The 20,459-nt window shown below is 37.6% G+C and overlaps 1 protein-coding gene across 1 annotated transcript; it reads right to left on the bottom strand.

Annotated features, from left to right (window-relative positions):
- Positions 1-10,443: 10,443 nt before the first annotated feature.
- LOC121990360 (probable 3-hydroxyisobutyryl-CoA hydrolase 3) lies at positions 10,444-14,565 on the bottom strand. Its single transcript, XM_042544502.1, has 14 exons — positions 14,444-14,565; positions 13,184-13,264; positions 12,731-12,799; positions 12,538-12,601; positions 12,353-12,432; positions 12,171-12,254; positions 12,019-12,103; positions 11,843-11,928; positions 11,614-11,735; positions 11,456-11,516; positions 11,233-11,331; positions 11,006-11,107; positions 10,875-10,916; positions 10,444-10,761 (listed from the first exon to the last, which is right to left on the bottom strand). Exons 1-14 carry the CDS (start codon positions 14,480-14,482, stop codon positions 10,621-10,623), a joined length of 1,155 nt encoding a protein of 384 aa, XP_042400436.1. The 5' UTR covers positions 14,483-14,565; the 3' UTR covers positions 10,444-10,620.
- Positions 14,566-20,459: the final 5,894 nt, after the last annotated feature.

Below are 20,459 nucleotides of genomic sequence, written 5' to 3'. Positions count from 1 at the left end.
CAATACCCCATGGAGGCGCCTCAAGCTTGAAATGTTATCCCGGATCAAACGTTGTGATAAGACTCTGCTGCGTGCTGTTATCCTCGCTTGAGGTGCCTCAAACACCCATCTGAGGCGCCTCCAAGCAGTAGTCTGAGGCGCCTTAGACTCCCCTTTGAGGTGCCTCAAGCTGCACTTCTCGGCCAGCTTGTTCTTGCACCTGAGGCGCCTCCAAGCTCCATAGAGGCGTCTCGGACACCGTTCATCCGAGGCATAACTTTATTTTTTGACCCTGCAAGACATGTTAGACTGTACAAACACAACATATCCTGCAAAACAAAGTTAGCACATAGTAAATATGATAATTGGAAATACTTTGACAGTCTCCGGACTGTCCAGTTCTAACTTCGGATTTCCGACCGGAAATCCTAGGTCGAACCGACGCCTACTGTTCCCTCCGCGGGGAACGTGTCCTCACCTACTCCTTTCAGGAGAGTTTACCTTTTGTCAGTTTGGTCCTCCAGACCGACTGGACTTTTACTCAGTGTCCAATGCTTCTGGTCTTCATGCTGGATGTCCGGTCCTTGACCCATCCAGACTTCTACCCGGTTCGCGACACCAGGATTTTAACCTAGGGTTACCGCCCCCTAGGATTTTTTTTCCCGAAGCTCCGACCCGCTAAGACTTTCCGCATAGGGTTACCACCCCCTATGACCTAGGGTTACCACCCCCTAGGGTTTTCTCCGTGCCTAACCACAACTAGTACTTTCCTAAAACACTCAATCATACACATTAGATAACAATTAAGCTTAACTTTGAATCCCTTTGCCATTATTAAAACTAAGGTTCGATTGTCGGATGTTTCCCGCACCAACAATCCCCCCCTTTTTGATTATGACAACCGAAATTCAAAGTTAAGTAAAAAATATAATAAAGATAAACATAAATGAGTACAAGCATAAATAAAACATAAGCACATACAAAGCTCCCCCCTTAATAGAAGCTCCCCCTTAATAAAATTTCTTTTTATTTTGAATTTTTAATTTCTATTGAATTTCCTTATACTCTCCCCCTTTGCCATATATCAAAAATAAATAAGAGAGTAAAGTGAGTATAAACACCTAGCTCTTTTAAAATAAGTTTTCTTGTAAATATTTAGCTAAGTTAGAAAAAAAATGCCATAAGTTTGGAACCACAATTTTTTCAAGGATTTTAAAATCTAAGTTTGAGAAGTAATTTTTAAAATTTTAAAATAATTTCCAAAGTATGCTTTCAAAAGTTTTTTCAAATGCTTTTTCAAAGCATTTTGAAAGATTTAAATGAAATTTTTAAATAAGTTTCTGAAATAATTTTTCAAAGGATTTTTAAAATATATTTTCGAAATAATTTTCAAAGGATCTAAAATAAGTTTTTGAAATAATTTTCAAAGGATTTTAAATTTATTTTTAAGATATTTTGCAGATAATTTTGAAATTGATTTTTAAAGAATTTTCAAATAATTTTGAAAGTGATTTTTAAAGTTTTTTTCAAATAATTTTTTTAAAGGATTTTTCAAATAATTTTTTAAAGAATTTTTAACAGATTTTTCAAATAATTTTTTTAAAAAAAAAATTCAAAGAATTTTTTAAAATATTTTCAAATAATTTTTAAAGAATTTTTTAAAAATATTTTTCAAATAATTTTTTAATGAATTTTTTTTTAAAAAAAATTCCAAAGAATTTTTTAAAAGATTTTCAAATAATTTTTAAAGAATTTTTAAAAGATTTTTCAAATAATTTTTTTAAAAAAAAATTCAAAGAATTTTTTAAAAGATTTTCAAATAATTTTTAAAGAATTGTTTAAAAGAGTTTTCAAATAATTTTTAAAGAATTTTTAAAATATTTTTCAAAGAATTTTTAAAAGATTTTCAAATAATTTTTAAAAGATTTTTCAAATAATTTTTAAAATATTTTTCAAATGATTTTTAAAGAATTTTTAAAAGATTTTTCAAAGAATTTTTAAAATATTTTAAAAGAATTTTTTAAAAGATTTTCCAAATCAAGGTTGATTGGGTTTAGTTGATTTTAATTAAATTTGATTAAATTTTTAAACAATTTGAACTTATTTGAACCTAGATCCATCTCACCCGATTCTAAATTATCAATCAGGTAATTTTAAGTAATTTTGTGAGATGGTTATCTTTAATTTAGGTTATTTCTAAGGATTAATTTACATTTGAGTTAAACTTAGGTTTTTCAATTAGTCAATTAAATATGTCTTTCCATGATTGATTCCCAGGTCAGGGCGAGGCTCTAGGCCTTCTTGGATATGAGATCATCCACCCCTTCCTAGACAGAATCGCTCAAAGAAATATATATTTAATTTTCTTTTTGAAACTCCTAGATTTAACTAGCAATTAAGTGTAAATTACGCCTAGATCCTTAAACTATCCTAGTCTAAGCATGTATATTGCAAGGAAAATAAATAAACAAGCATCAATCAATTTTATCTATTTATTGAGATAATTTTTCTATTAGCAGCTCCCCCAGGATCATAGCCTCGATATGGTCTATCAAGCAAATGGATCTGATCCTTGGGGATCCAATAGTGACCATGTCCAACTTGATTACTCAAGTTTGACTTAGGGGGCCATGCTTGAATTATGCTTCTATTATTTCTATTTACTATAGATAGATATGATTTATACTTACTTTTGATTCTGAATCCAAGTCCGAATTTGTTGTAAACGGCTCGTTGATTTCCAAGAATTAGATCCAGATTCTTGGAACCCAAAGTGAATCGTTCTAACGTGTCTTTAAGTTCTTTAATTTGAGTTTTCAAATTGAAATTTTCTTCCTCAAGTTGTTTAACTTGAGTTGAGTTTCCAATTTGAATTGGCTCATTTAAAGAACTCAAGTCAGTCGCCTCCTTAAGGGATGTTACCTCCTTTTGGAGTGACTTGACCCGAACGTTAGATTTAGCCAACTTTTTCAATAAATAAGAAACTATATTTTTTAAGTCGTCTAATTGAGTTTCGGCGAGTAAGGCACTTACAGTGGGGTTTGGTTCTTAGGATTTGTTGCTTTGCTCAAACTCAGTTTCTGATTCGTTCTCAGCTTCAGTCTCTGACTCGGTCTCAGTTTCGACGATGTTTGCTTGCACTGGTAATGCGAGGAAGCTCTTCGGTTCTTCTTCATCAGTCTCGGATTCGTCTGACGACTCAGACCAAGTCGCCTTCAACACCTTCCTTCTTTTCTTCTTGTTTGGACAATCTAGCTTATAGTGCCCCTTCTGGTTACAGCTGTAACAGGTGACTCCAGACTTGTCTTTTGTGTTTGTTTGAGTCACCTTTTTTGACTTGCATATCTTTCGTACGAGCTTTATCAGTTCGGAAACAACTTCGTCGTCGTCCTCTGCGTCTGATTCATCTTTGGACTTGGGTTTTGTTTTGCGCCTCGACGTCGGTTCACGCATTCTGCTGGTACCTGCAACCAAAGCAACACATTTCTCAACCGGGCGTGCATTAGTCTGCTCATGCAATTCTAATTCAGAAAAAAGTTCATCTAATTTGATTAAAGAAAGGTCCTTAGAAACCTTGTAAGCATCAACCATAGATGCCCACAAGGTGTTCCTCGGAAATGCGCTAAGCGCGTACCTTATTATGTCACGGTTTTCTATTCTTTCGCCGATTGTGTAAAGGTCGTTTAGGAGGTCCTGGATGCGCGCATGGAGTTAGCTGGCCGTCTCACCTTCTTGCATTTTAATATTGTATAATTTATTTAAAATTAAATCATGCTTACTTACTTTAGCATCGGAGGTGCCCTCGTGCAGCTCGATTAGTTTGTTCCACAACTCTTTTGTACTTGAGAATGGTCCAACTCTGTTGAGTTCTTCTTTTGAAAGGCCGCACTGTAGCATGCAAGTTGCTTTGGCATCAGCTTCCACCTTCTTCTTTATGCTAGCATCCCAGTTAATGCATGAGACGAGTTCTCCAGTGCCGTCGCTTGGAAGCTCGAGACCGGTCTGGATAATAATCCACGTCTCGACTTGCGTCTTGAGGTGGTATTCCATCCGATTCTTCCAATATGCAAAATCATCTCCAGAGAAGAGCGGGGGGCGAGCAGTGCTAAACCCTTCTTGGAGGGCCATTAAAAAAACTTGCACACAAAGAAGGAAAAAAAGATGTACCAGGACTTGATCCTGGATTAGCAGTGCGGCAAAAAAAATAAGAAAGAAACGAACTCGAGTGGTGTTGCACCAACTTCGAGCAAAAATCGATTCCGAAAAAAAAATAGAATGTAGCTATTAAGCTAATTCTAATTGACTCCGTAAAACTAAAAGTAACCACGAAAAAGATGTGTGATTGGTGGTTGCACCCGATCAACGCTACCCCGCTCTGATACCAATTGTTGGATCGAGAAGCACTAGGGGGGGTGAATAGCGCTCGTGGTTTTCACTCGTTTCGGATTCATAAAACTCGTTCAGAATAAAGTAGTGGAAAGATTAAAAGAAATAAGTACAAACACAGAAGACATCAAGGGTTTACTTGGTTCAGAGCCTTAAGCGACTCCTACTCCAATGCCCGCGATCGTTGATCACTTTCGGTGGGCAACAACTATAATATCGTAAAGTGTACAATTTAGTATTTACAGTAAATGCAATAAAAGAAACTATACCGACAACTCAAAAATAGAAATCTCGAAGTTCCGGGTCGTCGGGGACTCGTCGTAGCTCAGCTGGATTGTCTCGTTGGCAGTATACAGCTCAAAGATGTCTTGGAAGGTGATTGAATGAAGTGCTGCTCGAGACTGCCTTTTATAGGCCTTTGGAGGCACCTCCAATACCCCATGGAGGCGCCTCAAGCTTGAAATGTTATCCCGAATCAAACGCTACGATAAGACTTCGCTGCATGCTGTTATCCTCGCTTGAGGCGCCTCAAACACCCATCTGAGGTGCCTCCAAGCAGTAGTCTGAGGCGCCTCAGACTCCCCTTTGAGGCGCCTCAAGCTGCACTTCTCGGCCAGCTTGTCCTTTGCACCCGAGGTGCCTCCAAGCTCCATAGAGGCGCCTCGGACACTGTTCATCAGAGGCATAACTTTGTTTTTTGACCCTGCAAGACATGTTAGACTATACAAACACAACATATCCTGCAAAACAAAGTTAGCACATAAAAAATATGATAATCGGAAATACTTTGACAGTCTCTGGACTGTCCAGTTCTGACTTCGGATTTTCGACCGGAAATCCTAGGTCGAACTGACGCCTACTGTTCCCTCCGCGGGGAACGCATCCTCACCTACTCCTCTCAAGAGAGTTTACCTTTTGCCAGTTCGGTTCTCCAGACCGACTGGACTTTTACTCAGCGTCCGATGCTTCCGGTCTTCATGTTGGATGTCTGGTCCTCGACCCATCCAGACTTCTACCCGGTTCGTGACACCAGGATTTTAACCTAGGGTTACCGCCCCCTAGGATTTTTGCCCTAAGCTCCGACCCGCTAAGACTTTCTGCATAGGGTTACCACCCCCTATGACCTAGGGTTACCACCCCCTAGGGTTTTCTCCTTGCCTAACCACAGCTAGGACTTCCTGAAACACTCAATCATACACATTAGATAACAATTAAGCTTAACTTTGAATCTCTTTGCCATTATCAAAACTAAGGTTCGATCGTCGGATGCTTCCCGCACCAACAATGAAGGCTCTACGTTCAACATATCGCTTCTTCTACTACTCATATTCCGTGTGCTCAAAAGGAAGGCTACGAGGCGAAGCTTTGCTACCGAGGAAGTTTTAGGAAGGGTGTGCTATGCTCAAGACTTCCAGATTGGCTCAACAAAGTTTTTGATTGTATTGCTTTTATTACAAGTTGTATTTACTTTATCATTCTTTTATACTTGTATTTGATAAAATGTAAGACGAGTATCTCTACCTCTAGAAAGTTTCTGGAAAGGAGACACCAGTGGACTCATGCTTACGTGCGTAGGCCTTGGACGTACTAACCCTGGGGGGTTGAAAACCAAGTAAATCCCGTGAGTATTATTTTTCCCATACTTTATTTATTCCACTACTACTAACAACTTTGATAGAAAGAACGAACAAAATAGAAAAGAAAGTGACAAGTCGAGATCCCCCCCTCCCCCCGACTGCACTGATCCTACAAATGGTATCAGAGTCATAGTCCAGACCAAATGTCATATGGGGTGGCTTTAAACGAAGTTAAGGGTGGGCCCAGGGTAGGTCAGGTCAACCAAATGTTTTCAGGAAGGCCCCAAAGCAAGTCAGGGTGACTGGATACTCGCGGGGAGGCCCAGACCAGGTCAGGATGACTAGATGCTTGCAAGGAGGTTTGGAGCAGGTCAGGGTGACTGGATACTTGCTGGGAGACGAGTAGGTCAGGGTGATCGAATGCTTGCAAGAAGGCCCGAAGTATGTCAAGGTGACCGAATACTCATGGGGAGGCCTGAAGCAGGTCAAGGTGACCAGATATGGATGCTTGCATGGAGGCCCAGAGCAGATCAAGGTAACCGGATGTTCGCGGGAAAGCCTGGACCATGAGAGTAATTGTGCTCCTTCATTTGAGGGGAGGATTATTTGTTAGCTAGAGCCCTAGAGCCAATCATTTGATGATTGTATTTTTGGACTTGTTGTATCATATTCTATATAAATAAAGGCATTTGGTTTTTGGTTATTATACTTACTTGTATTGGTGTCAAATAAACTAAGTATAATAACGTCCTTGAGTAGAAGGTTCTTACCTATATCAATCGATTGGTTGAATCGATAGTGAGATGATATAGGGAACACTACTCTTAATCATTCCTAGTAGAGTATTAACATTCAGGGACAATGTTAATGTAATAAGACTAGCATGTAGGTCAACTCGATGACTTGATCTCACAAGTCATGGATATAGAGATATCAAGTTGACACATGGGTATGCATTAGAGAATGTATACTGAATGACCCGCCATGAGAAAGTATCATGGATCGTTATATGAGTGTCATATACTTTCTCATGTGGCTATTAATATGACTACTAGTCCTTAGACCTGAAGTCACCATGGTTCCCTACATAAGGAGTTATGTACTTTGGTTTCGTCAAACGTCACCCGTAACTGGGTGGACTATAAAGGCGATTACTGGGTATGTAACAAATTATGCGGAGGGATGTGAGTGATGTAGATGGGATCTATCCCTCCTATATGACGGGAGAGACATTGCTATTCTTGATAGAGTGAGACCACGAAGTGCATGACCATGCCCAAATGAGTCAATATAAGATATTGAGCTCATTTGATTTAGTGAGTCTACTTGGAGTTCAAGATTTAGATTGATCAGAGGATGACACGGTCTATGCCTCACATTAATCAATCTAGATGTCTAGGATAGAAGGGCACTTGTCATATTTTGTGAGGAGTCACAAAGGTGATGTTGGATCTCAACATTCTTGTAACATTGGGTAGTAATGATTGTTGCTAGATACCGCTCATTACTTATGGTCCTAAATGGGTTTAGGGGCATTGCCAACGTTACAAGAACCTATAGGGTCACACACTAAGGACAATTAGATGGAGATTAGGTTCATATGATGAACCAAGAGGATTAGATTCATTTGATGAATCAAATTGGATTAAGAGTAATCCTAATTGGGCTAATTGAGTTAGACTCAAGTTGATTCATGTGTTTAATGAGTCTAATTTGGATTATGACTCATTGAATCAATTTAATTAAATGAATTAGATTCATTATATTAAATTGGCTTGAATTAAATGGTTAGATTAGATCAACCATGAGAGAGATTAAGTCAAGTTTGACTTGACTTGAGAGGAAGATGAAGAGTCAAGTTTGACTGACTTTATGCCACTTCATTGGTGAGTTGGCATTGATTGGGCCAATGATGATGCTCCACATCATCATGGTTGCTTAAGTAGGATGCCACCTCATGGGAGTTACCAAGAGTTGTGACTCTTGGCATTCCATGGAGGTTACACATCTCTTAATGTGGCCGGCCACATCAATAGGAGTATGAGTTTCATTTTTTTTTTGGTGAGTTAATCTCATTCATTCATTCATCTTCTTTCTTGCTCCAATTTTGCTCTCCCTCTCCTCTCCTTGGCCGAATCCCATAAGGTTCTAGCACACCTTGTTTTGGTCATCTCCACCTAGTGTGTTCGTGTGGATACGTATAGAGAGTTGTCTACGTTGACAACTTCGAGATCCGGCGAATCTTGGACGAGCGGGATACGAAAAAGGGCACGCATCGAAGGTATAACCTTTTCTTTTGTAGATCTAAGTGTAGATCTAGGTAGAAACTCGTATTCGTATGTTTTTCAAATTTTTCTTTGCACGGATCCGTTGGCTATGGGCTTTCGAGGTTTCCGCGACGCGAAAAAGCGGTTTTCGCGGCCCGAAAAACCCAACATTATTGGGGTTCAATTAAAGTCTCACATTAGAAAGATTTGATAAAAATCATGGGTTTAAAAGGATGTAGGATATCTCCATTGAAATGAAACCTTTTAGGGAGAGCCCAAGAGCAAATCCATGAGGGCCTAGACTCAATGTGGACAATATCATGCCATTGTGGAGATATGTGAAAAAACTAGAAATGTTTTCTTAAAATCTAGAAATTCTTTTCTAAAATTTTTTTAAAAAATCTTTTGAAACACTATTTTAAAAATTTATGTCTTCAAAAATTTATTTTAACTAATCTTTTAATTCAGATCAACCTCTAAGACACATAGGATGTATTCCTTGTGGTTAACAAGGTCCTAGGAAAGTGCCAAATTGAGGGGGAGTCCTAATTGAAAGATCAAATATAGTTTTTAAAATTTTTTCAAAGTTAATTTTTAAAATTCCTTAAAACTATGTTTGAAAACTTTTTGACAATTATTTTTTAACTATAATTTTAAAGTGATATTTTTAAAAATGATCCTATTTCAAAAATAATGTTTGAAAATATATGATTTCACAAAGATTTCTCAAAGTATTTTTTAAATTGTTAGTGAAAAATCAAGGGAACCTTAGGTAATCTTTTTGATGTATGTCAAAGGGGGAGAGTAACCTTAAATTTAAAAATATTTTGACTCCCAACTTTAGAATAAAACCCTAAAGACCAAATACCTAACTTAAGAAAATTGTCAAACATCAAAAAGGGGGAGATTGTTTGTGCAATCAACCTTAAGAGTTTTGATGTTGGACAATATACGTAAGTATGGTCAATTTGACCAAGGGTTTATCCAAACAAGACTTAATATTTGAAAGAAAGAAGTCTAGTCAGAACTAGATAACTAGCAAAAGTCCTAACTTAGTTAGACAAGGGTAAGTCCTAGTGAGTAAAGTTAAGCCCTAGTGAGTGAAGCTAAGTGGTGAAAATTGTAGGGGGAGGAACCTTAGGTGGTGGAAGTCCTAATGAGTGAAGCTAGACCCTAGTGAGTGAAGTTAAGTGGTGAAAATCCTAGGGGGAGGTAACTCTAGGTAATGGTAAAGTCTTGGATACAGTCCAAGCATGAAGCCTAGTAGGTCAGGTAGACTTACAAGAGTGCAGCTTGATCCTAAAGGATTGACCCTTAGGTGGTAGACTTGGAGGAGGGACCTCTAAGTAAAAGGTAAGCGTAGTAGGTCGGGTAGACTTACAAGAGTGCGGCTTGATCCTATGAGATTGACCCTTAGGTGGTAGACTTGGAGGAGAGACCTCTAAGTAAAAGGTAAGCCTAGTAGGTCAAGTAGATTTACAGGATGAAGGCTAAGGTTGCCTGTTTGTGTATGTTTGGTTGTTTTATAGAAACCTAAAGCTGGAATCAAAACAAAGAGAAGACAAACACAAATGGATGAACCGGACTTGACTCGGGTTGAACCGGACCCAAACCCATTCAATAGACTGAACCAACGGTTTGGTAGATCGACTGGGCTTGGTCCAAATAGCTGAGTCATGAAATGTTGATATAAAAGACGATGTGGTAAAAGATCTGGTTTATCTTTATAATTTGGATGAGGATAAGGATAAGTCAGATGATGTGGATACAGATAAAACTTGATCCATATATTGCTTTATCCAGATATGCTTCATTGAGATATAACTTCATCCAGATAAGGATCTGATCCAATTTTATAAAAGGAGATAAAGGTTCTACGCTCAACATATCACTTCTTCTACTACTTATATTCCGTGTGCTCAAAATGGAGGCTATGTTATGAAGCTTTGCTACCGGGGTTCTAGGAAAGGTGCGCTGCGCTCAGGACTTTCGGATCAACTCAGCAAAGTTTTTATTTGTATTTCTTTTATTACAAGCTGTATTTATTTTATCATTCTTTTATTCTTGTATTTGATAAATTGTAAGACGGGTCTCTCCGTCTCCAAAAAGGAAACCACTAGTGGACTCGCGCTTGAGTACGCAGGCCTTGGATGTACTGATCCTGGGAGGTTGGGAACCAAGTAAATCTCACCGATCCTACATCTAATTATGCCTATATTAATTAGCTCATCTGCTGAAATTAATCCTTGGGTCTTTGGTGCTCTTTCTGAACTCTTTGTTGCAGATAAATGAATAACAGTCATTGTCTGTCATTGCACATTTTATTCAAACGACAACAATATAGATAAAAACCATCTGTCATTTACTTGCTTATTTTCATTCCTTTTATTTCTGTTCAAGTAAACGAGACATTAGAGTTTAGCTCTGGGTGCCTTCTCACGCATGTCTCTAGGAGGAAGTTGGAGTTCTTTCCAGCCTTCATTCTCAGGTATCTTTGTCAGATATGTCTCCACCATATCATTGCTAATCAGTTCCAATTTCGAAGGCTCCCACTGCCAAGTATGATAACAAATTGATAGAAGAATTTAATATGAAAAGAAACAAAAATATATGCAAAAGTTATTTAGAAGCATTTTGGTACAACTTGTGTATGTATATATCTTACCTTTGGTTTGTAATTTTTCTCCAATATTGTTGCCTTAATACCCTACATTCAACAATATATCAGCATTTATTTTCAAAAATGAGATAAAAAGGCAATAAACTCTATCCAAGTAAAGGTAAATTAGCGAATACCGTAAGGAAGTCGTTCGACACTGTTCGTCGAAGGATATGACTAGATATTCTACTTTCTCGAGTTAGGCAGTCTTCTAGTGGTTCAAATCGACCTCTCCTAATCTATGAATAAGATAAGAGATATCCAATTACATATTTATATGTATCTTTTATATCACTTGTCCTTTCCTCTCTATCAAGTAAATAAACTCTTAAAAGAAAAGAAAAGAAAGATATAGATAATTTACCGACATAAGGAAGATCTTAAGATTTATTGGTGATGCTGCCTTCATTGATCTTATTGACTTAGTAATCCACTCCTCTTTCAAAGTTGCATTCTCATGTTCCTAAACAATCATAAATGGGATAGGTAATGAATACTTATCCTGATTTAAATTATGACTCAATTAACAAGGTATATACAAACATATACATGCATAAATAAATACACGTGTTGGGTTGTATTCTTACCAAAGAAGATAAGATTTCTTCTACTGTTTGTTTTGAGAAAAAGTGGTCGATGAAGTTAAGCCTACAAAATGATATGAATAGAAAGATGTTGAGTGTGTGTGTGTATATATATATATAGAAAGAAAGAAAAATTGTGTATGTATTGATGTATAGGTCACCTATGAAGAACACTGTCTTCTTTCAATTGCACTTGATGAGTATATTTGTTAATAATTCCCTGGATTGTATTTGGTTCAGCAACATCCATCTCATGCAATGATTTCTCCAACAAAAGTAAATTCTATTCATTGGTTAGAAATAATAGTGGAAGAACAATGATGTTCAAAATAGATTCTGAATTTTGTTAAAGAAAAAAAAAATCTAAATTGGTAAAACATGAAACAATACTTTTGAAGGAACAAAGTGAGTGGCAAGTCCACATGCTACCATCTCAACACCATTCAGTCTTGCACCAGTAAGGCCAAGATATTCCCCTAAAATGAACAATTACAAAGTCTAAAGATTATAATATATTCTCAATATAATCACATATGTATTCATAGAGTTGTTAACTAAGTAGTAACCTAAGAAGCCAGGAAGCTTAGAAAGAAAATAAGATGCTCCAACATCCGGATAATGTCCTATAGCTGCTTCTGGCATTGCAAAAACCTAAAAGCAAATACAAAGCACATGTTCAAAACTACCAATGTTAGCATACGTGACCGATTGATCATACTGTATTTTCGGTAACGACTCGGTATCTTGCATTCAAAGAAAGTCCAGCACCACCTCCCATCACTGCCCCATTGATCAGGAAAACCTTCAAGTAGCAATTTGTTCAACTCGATATGTTACAAAATATATTCGGAGAATATTGTTTCAGTAATTCTATTGTTATATATGATATGATCAACTGACCACGGGCTTAATGTATGTTGCCACTAGGTAGTCCAAGGTGAGTTGCTTTTGATAAATTTGAGTTGCCAGTGCCCACTCACCTTCTCATATTTAGGTTAACAATTAGTTGCTCGTATCAAATTTCAGATAATACAGTATCACGAAAAAAACTTCCAGCTAATTAATATAGCCGTTTTGAATAATACCTGTGAGCGAGCAACGATAGTATTCAATAACATCTCCTCCCGCACAAAATACTTTTCCATTTGCCTTCAATCCATGATGAAATTTTAGAAAATTAGACACTTATATATATTGAATTTGATCCGGAGAATAATAATATTTTCTTCGTAAAAGAAGTTGAAAGTTCACAGAAGGCAATTGATTGCATGCATGTACCTTTACAATTACCAACCCAACAGCAGGATCATTTTCCAACTTCTGGAACTCCTCCGACAATTGCAAAACCTTGAAAACAAGATTTGTTTTTAATAGAAATCAGAAACCTAATTTAACATGAAGCACAAATTTAAATCAAAAGAGAAAAATAACAATAATGGAATATTTATTGCCAATATTTTAGCTGAAATGTAAGAGTAAATAAGTAAATTTATCTTTAAAATGGTTTGATATCTATGTAATGGTGTTTGGAGTTCTAGAAACTATAGGTACTAACACTTGGGCAACTTATAAATGGAATGCTTCTAAATGTTTTAAATTGGATGGAGATAAAGAAATCAAACTTTTACTTATTTGTTTGGCTCAATTTTAGAGCATTAATAATGGCATGTAATTTATCAAAAATAATATTTTTAAATGGCTTTGTTTAATTGAGACTAAGGATGAACGAACCATTTGATAGTTGAGGGCGTTGAATTTTAGAGGCCTATTTAGTATCATTGTCTTTATATGAGAGTTTCCTTCCACCAAAACCTTGCAAAAAGTAGAAACAAAAGGTTAGAAATTTTAAATAAATCTAAAAATATTCAATAATAACCAAGGGAATTAATGCTTTAATTTATTGCTAATTTTCTTATCCTCGTATATGCAATAACTTGAGAGCTATTGATTTCAATAGCTAGACTCCTTTTTCTCTTTGAAAAAAAATGTATATATTATATACAATGAAGAATCTAATTATTGTTGTTATTTGAGATACTATGCAGATATATTATGTTATATGGAATTGAATATTGAGTTATGACACGAACACATAAATAGAAGATTAGAGTTGAAGAGATTATGATATTAAGATGGATGTATGGAATGAACAAGATAAGAAATGAAAATAATAGACAGAAAGTCAAGATTGCATATATTGAGGGAAAACTCTAGAAGACATGTTTAAGATGGTACAGATAGATACTTAGACGATCAATAAATACTTCAGTTAGGTAAAGTGAAAATATAACAAATGTCCATATCAAATGAAGAAGATCTAAAAAAATTTAGTTAACAATAATAAAATATAACATATTTGCAAAGCTAGGAAGAACACAAAGGGCAATCAAGTTCTAGTGGCTCAGATATATAAAGTTAAGTAGAGCATATACGTCACAATATTTATTTTTTATTATATTAATTTATATTGTTTTTATATTATTTTATTTGAAAAATAACACCAAAATAAACATATTTATATTGTGATTATTAAATTTTTTATGCCTAGAAAGTGGAGAATATGTTTTGCTCAAAACACAATTCAACAAAACTAACATAGTGTTGTTTAAACCCTTGTTAATTCATATTTGCTAAGCAACAAAAAAACACAACAGAACTAAAAATTCAAAAAGAAGTAACTAGATAGGTTTTTTTTTTTTACAAAGATACTTTTCCTTTATTTATTTGGACAAAAGAAAAGCTGGAAAAAGATTAAACCATTTCTCCCTGAAATTAAACAAGCAAATTTAGTTTAGTTGGTGTAGACATGTCCAGCACTGTAAGATCTCATCTAATTTATACAGTATTAATTAGAACAGCAGTAATATACAAGTGCTTCTCTTAGCTACTTCTTGCAATCTAAAAATACATGCTTAACACTCATTATAACAGCTAATTGAGGGCCAAAACAAGCAAAAAGAAATGAAGTTGCAGATAACAATAGATATATACCTGATCATCCTCGTAATTTGAAGGTTTATTTGAAGCCATATCAACTAAAAACAAAGGAGAAAAAAAAAGGCATGCAGTGTGTATATTGTATTAGTAAAGGTGGTGATGAGTTTTATAGAGGGAATTAAAGGCCCTCAAGGTTAGCTCTCTCTGCACGTGGTCAGAGCTTAAAATCTGGCCTAATTAATTATTTCTCCTTGCATATTCTTTCATGGACTGAAATGAATGCGTGCTAGGAAGGTTGAGGGATAGACAAACGTGTGAGTCAATATTAACAAGGGTAGTTGCGGAGAATTAATGAGCCATTGATAAACGTAAGGAAGAAACAAAGCAAGAAACATGTAAATGGAAGTGATTGAGATTTTTTTTATATATAACTGATCCTGCCTGAGTGCTAAGTCGATAGACGTTGAGGATGTGGTGTTTCTATTGACTGGTCGAAGACTCCAAAGACATAGATCCTTTGCCGCCGTAAACCTGCAAACACAGTGCCGAGCCGGAGAGGGGTTCCCCGGAAATGGCCCTCCGACGCTCAAGTCAAATCTCCGACAGAAAATAATAGAGCGAAGAAGAAATGAGAACTGTAGCTACAGTGAATAAGTGAGCATACCTCCGTCGAAGTCTGGGGGTCCTTATATAGGGCTCTCCAGAAGTACGTGCACGCTCCTCAAAGCATACTTGGAATGGATATGTCAGAAAAGCGTGCAGGGCGTCATACTTTAATAGCACGAGCATATCTCTGACGCGACAGTGGAAGTTTCTCCCGTACGATTCTCTGTCTGACCATGCCGTCGGCCATGCCTTTTGTCGGCGGCACTGGTTCCTAGGAAGATATCGCCAACTACTCTCTTTGTCCTTTACCGAGCCGAGTGTAAGAACCGCTCGGCTAGCACCTTTCCCTGGTCGGGAGTAGGGACCGCTCTACTAACGGCATCCCGGTAGGTGGGACCGACTTGGATGTCCGTTCGGGCGCTGATTTGATGTCCGACTCCGCCCTATCGAGCGAGGGAGCCTTCGCTGCCGAGTCGATGCTACGTTCCTGGTTAGCCGAGCGGGATGTCCGCTCGGTCTTCGCCTCTTCTCGCTTTGCCTTATGAGCGTCGGAAACTCGGCATCAGGCCGAGCTGTCGAGATGTCGGGTTGGCTATTTTTCCTGCCGCTTGGGAAGGTATCTCGCCCGATCGGCCACCTACCCTGGGTGTTGACCACTTTGACTTCCTATCATGCGGGCCCCGTCTTACCACCGGATCAATAACGTTGAAGTTATGGTTCACAAGAAACATATGTCTTGCTCTCGGGATAATGGTACAGTAGTAGGGTGTCTTCTCTATTTTTTAGGCATCTAAGGTTCGAGTCTAAGATTCGCCAAATTAACGGATGAATTTTTTATAACGGACAGTTAACCTAAGAACATTAAACTGATGGATCGTCCTAATAACCGATGAAAAATTTTTATAGGATAAGACCGGTCATCATCCTGAGAATTAATTAGAATAAACTAAATACGTGAATCCAATAAAAAAAAACTTGTGACTTAGAATTTTATATTAGTGCAGTGTGCTGTAATAGAGTGGACGCAAATTAGTTTTGCAAATTAGCTTGCGATCAAAATCTGAGAAAATCTAAATTTTGATTCATTACTTTAACGCGAGTCTTCCCAAAATGTTAAAATCATGAATTTATGGGTGCAAGCTGATTTCAACTTTGCACCCTAAAACTTGATCCACTAAATAGGCATAAAATTATTTCCTATCAAATTGCAAGTAAAATTTTTAGAAATTATAATTTTTTTAAATTTTTGATTTTAAAAGATTAGTAACATGTACATATATTTAATATTGGTATACTCGACCTCTTGAATTTTGACAATATATTTAATAGAGTCTAGTCAGGTTAAGGCTAACTGGATGACTAGCAAGGGTGAGAAATCTACTGAGTGACTAGTCCTAATTACGGTTAGGCAAGAGAAGTCCTAGTCGCGTTTAGACAAGGAAAATCTAGGCAGATTATGGAAACCAGGTAGGAAGTTCAAATTCAGTAGGTCTAAAGGACCCAATATCGAATCCTTGGCAGGTCGATCTGATGCTGAGTCTTGGTGAGTAAAGTTAGGTGGTGAAACCCTAGGGGGAGGTAACCCTAGGTCTTGATAAGTGAAGTCAGGTGGTGAAAACTCTAGAAGGAGGTAACCTTAAGTAAAGAGAAGTCTTCGAGGAGTGAACTCCAAGTAAGGTTGATCGAAAGGCGCTGTCAACCGGATCAACAAATCCTGGTAAGCCTAAATTTAGTTTTACTATAGTATTTTTCATTATTATTATTATTATTGGTTAATTTAGGATTGCAGAAAAAGTCTTAGTGGCTCAGATGATCAAACACTTAGCAAAAAAAGTCCAAATAGATCTGGAGGACCAAATGTTTGGCATGTTTGGCAAGTAGGTTAAGGTAAGAAATCGGAGTGGAGCGGCGGGGAGGTCATGTCCCTGGAAGGGATAAACTCTAGGTCACTGATCCAATTGAGGAAACCGAAAATTTTCCAAGTTAAGATCAAGACAGATCTTACTGTCTTTTCTTACTCATGTAGCATTATACTATTGTACTAACTTTATGTTGTAGGGATATTTTTTTATACTGTGGAACTAACTTTGTTTTGCAGAAATTGAAGGAATCGATAGACCAAACAAGATATTCAACCGACCAAGCCGAGCTAATGTGGCAAGGTTCAGATTGCGCAAAGCAAAGTTGGAAGTCAGGCAGATCGGTCTAACTAAACCCAAAGATCGATGGATCAAACCCAAGGATCGGTCAATTGAACCCAAGGATCAGTCGGCCAAACCTAATTAGGTAACACAGTGGCATATTCAATCTATGCAAAATTGGAAAAATAGAGGGATCGGTCAACCAATCAAGGTGATCAGTCGACCGAACAATAAATGCAATTAATGAGGTGAAAATTGGATCTCAGCAAAAAAGGAAGGTTGCATGATTAGTCGACCAATAGGGAGATCGATCACCGAAAGGATAGTCGACCAAATGCAGCTTATTAAAAGACCTTGAGATCAGAGCCGATGATAAACAACTCTTGCACAACTCTCTAAACTTTTCCTCTCTGTTCATGCTGCTACTGTTCTACACTTCTGTGTGCAAGCTATGACATCAAAGTTCTCCAATGATCTTCATCTAAAATCTTATTTGTCGGTAAATTTAATTTTAGCTTGCATAATTCATTGTAAATCTCATTGTACGAATTACCTCTTTTAGAAGATTTTGGAAAGAGGAATTTTAATAGATTACCTAACGATGTGATTGAGGATCGCGAGTCCTGGAGTAAGAGACGACATAGGATCCAAACTAAGTAAATAATTGTGTCTCTTATGTATTGCTTTTATTGTATTATTCCGCTGCTTACTCTGATTCAGTTGTACGATAAAGAAAAAAAAATAACAAGTGATATCCCCTCCTTTTATCGCTATTCTGATTCTTCAATTGGTATCAGACCAAGGTCATTCTGAATTAACTTAACCATTTTTTAAGCACTTTAAAAGTCTTATATTTTATTTTTGTTAAAAAGATTTTACTTTTATATTTTATATTCCTTTCATAATCTTATAGTGCACTACTAATCCCAAGCCAAAGTCTTGGAAATTCGTTTTCTGTTTATATCTTGCAAGAATATTGATGTTTTATCAAGATAGGCGAAACATCTACGAGCCTCCACTGTACAATCAAGTATACTTCAATTGTTGGAGGCGAGTAATGGAATCCTTTGTAGGAAGTGATAGTTTCGACAACTGGATTACATTGAAATAATCTTCTCGAAACTCAGAAGCAAATATAAAGGTAATGAATATATTAATTAGTAGTTTTCCTAATGAAATTTTGTGTCGATCGGAAAATTACAAGAATGCATTAAAGTTGTGGACCCAATTAATTGAGCTTCATGAGACTCTGTCGAGACTAGAAGATCAAGGCAAAGGTGAGTTTGAATTTGAGCCAAAATTTAGAGAATCAAACTCAGAAGAGCGAAACCAAATCAACTTCATGGCACTAATGGCTGAGGAGGAGGCTAATGGATCTAGACTTGAATTAGAACAAATATCCATGCCCAAATCCGAGATGGCAATGGTCAATGGGGAGAATTCTAATAAGGATTCAAAAGGTAAAATTGTCAATTCAAAATTTAAGGATCATATAACATGTTTTAAGTGCAGTGAAAAAGGACACTATAAAAGTAAATGTCTAAAGGACTGACCTGCACCACCAAAGGCAAAGGAGGAACTAATGCTTGGAGTTCGGAAAAGGAAGGATCACATCGAATGCTTCAACTGCAAAATAATGGATCATTACAAATTTCAATGCATAGAGAGAATGCTCAAAGATTTAGGAGGAGCAATTAAGGTAAATCAACTTAAATTTCATGAAAATTTGTATGCTTTTAGATTTTCCATGTTTGGATTATAATGAAGAACTAGAAATGCATACAAATTCTAAATTAACATTACTTAACAAAAATAATTTAATTAATAAAAAATTAAGTAATTCAAATGTAATTAACCTTGATCAAATTAACTCAAACCTTAATTTATTTAATCAAAATTTAGATCCAAATATATTTAATCAAGTTAATTTAAATTTAAATATGAGTTAGAGAGCCGCGATTTGTAGCCGGGGAACCAGGATTCACTTGGTGAGGAGGAAAGAACTTAAGTGTTGGGAAGCGGCGCTGGAGGAAGTCGGACAGCGGTGAGTGATGCGACGGCTGCCACAGCGGACCTTCTGCCTGAACAGCCGTCTATGGTCCCGATAGTTGTTGCTTCAGATTCAACAACTTCCGACGAGCCCCTACAACACCGTAAAAGGCGTCGAGCGGAAGGTTCCTCCCGAACTACTACTTCAGCCCTACAGACCCCCACCGTGATTAGCTCTCAACCTCCATCCGAGTGGGGTGAGAATTCTGTTCTACCCCTATCCGAGCGGAGTGAGACTTCCCTTCCACCTCTTGAGCAAGGCCTTGGGGAATTCTCTGCGTCTCTATCCTCCGACCGAATACCTTCACTGTCCGGGTTGCCTCAAGGAACGATCTACACGCCGCCGACTGCCTTCACGCCCCTATCTCTGTAGGTAGCGTAGGTGTCCCGCATCCGGTCAGTCTCCTCACAGCCCACTGACCGAACAACTTCTGCACCTTCTAGCTCGAGCGGCTAGAGATCGATAACGTCAATCAACCATTTGTCGACTGATGAGTACCACCATGCGGTCAACCCAGCGTCCCACACCCCCGAATATCAAATAAGAATACAAGGGTCGCTCGCACAAATATGGGCTGACGCATGAGCCCGTGCGGCGGTAGTAGCTCCGGGGGAACTAGCGAATAGTCACACCAAGATGTCTACTAGGATATGTATATCTTTCCTCTTTCTTTCGTTTGCTCAGTTTGTATAATGCTTAACGTTCTTTGTAATATTGGATGGAAAGCCTGGCCATGTGTCATAGGCTTGCTTACCTGGAGTGTGAAGTCCAGTAGCTCCATGCTTCGAGCAACCAGTCATCTGCTTCTCAAGCACAACTAGAGCAGATGAACGCCGAGATAGCTCAATTAAGGGCCGATCTAAATAAAGCTCCGAGCATCTCAAAGCAGAGAAAGGTAAGAGCGCCGAGCAGGCGGTTCAGCTGGCCCGACTTAATAAACAGACCGCCTCCTTTGAGTCCAAAATCCACTCGTCCAACATTAGGAAACTCCAAGCCATTAAAGATCTAGACATAAAAAATAAAGAGTTTCGTGTGTTGGCTCAGAACCTGAAGGGGGTCAAGGCCGCGTTGAAGGCCAAGCGAGAAAGACGGGTGGCCGAGCAGACTGACGTGAAGACCCAGCTCTACCAAAAAATGAAAATATGGTTAAGTTGAGGGAAGAGTTGGAGGTCTCCTGAGCGGCCTTAGAGACTTATCAAGGAGCTGAGTCGAGTAAGTTTGATCTCATGAAGAAAGCCTACATCCGCTCGGATACTTTTAATGACAAAGTCGC

This window comes from Zingiber officinale, chromosome 6B, assembly GCF_018446385.1.
Source record: "Zingiber officinale cultivar Zhangliang chromosome 6B, Zo_v1.1, whole genome shotgun sequence".
Taxonomy (NCBI): domain Eukaryota; kingdom Viridiplantae; phylum Streptophyta; class Magnoliopsida; order Zingiberales; family Zingiberaceae; genus Zingiber; species Zingiber officinale.
Note: the sequence above shows the minus strand (reverse complement) of the source record. Positions and strands in the feature narration are given on the sequence as shown.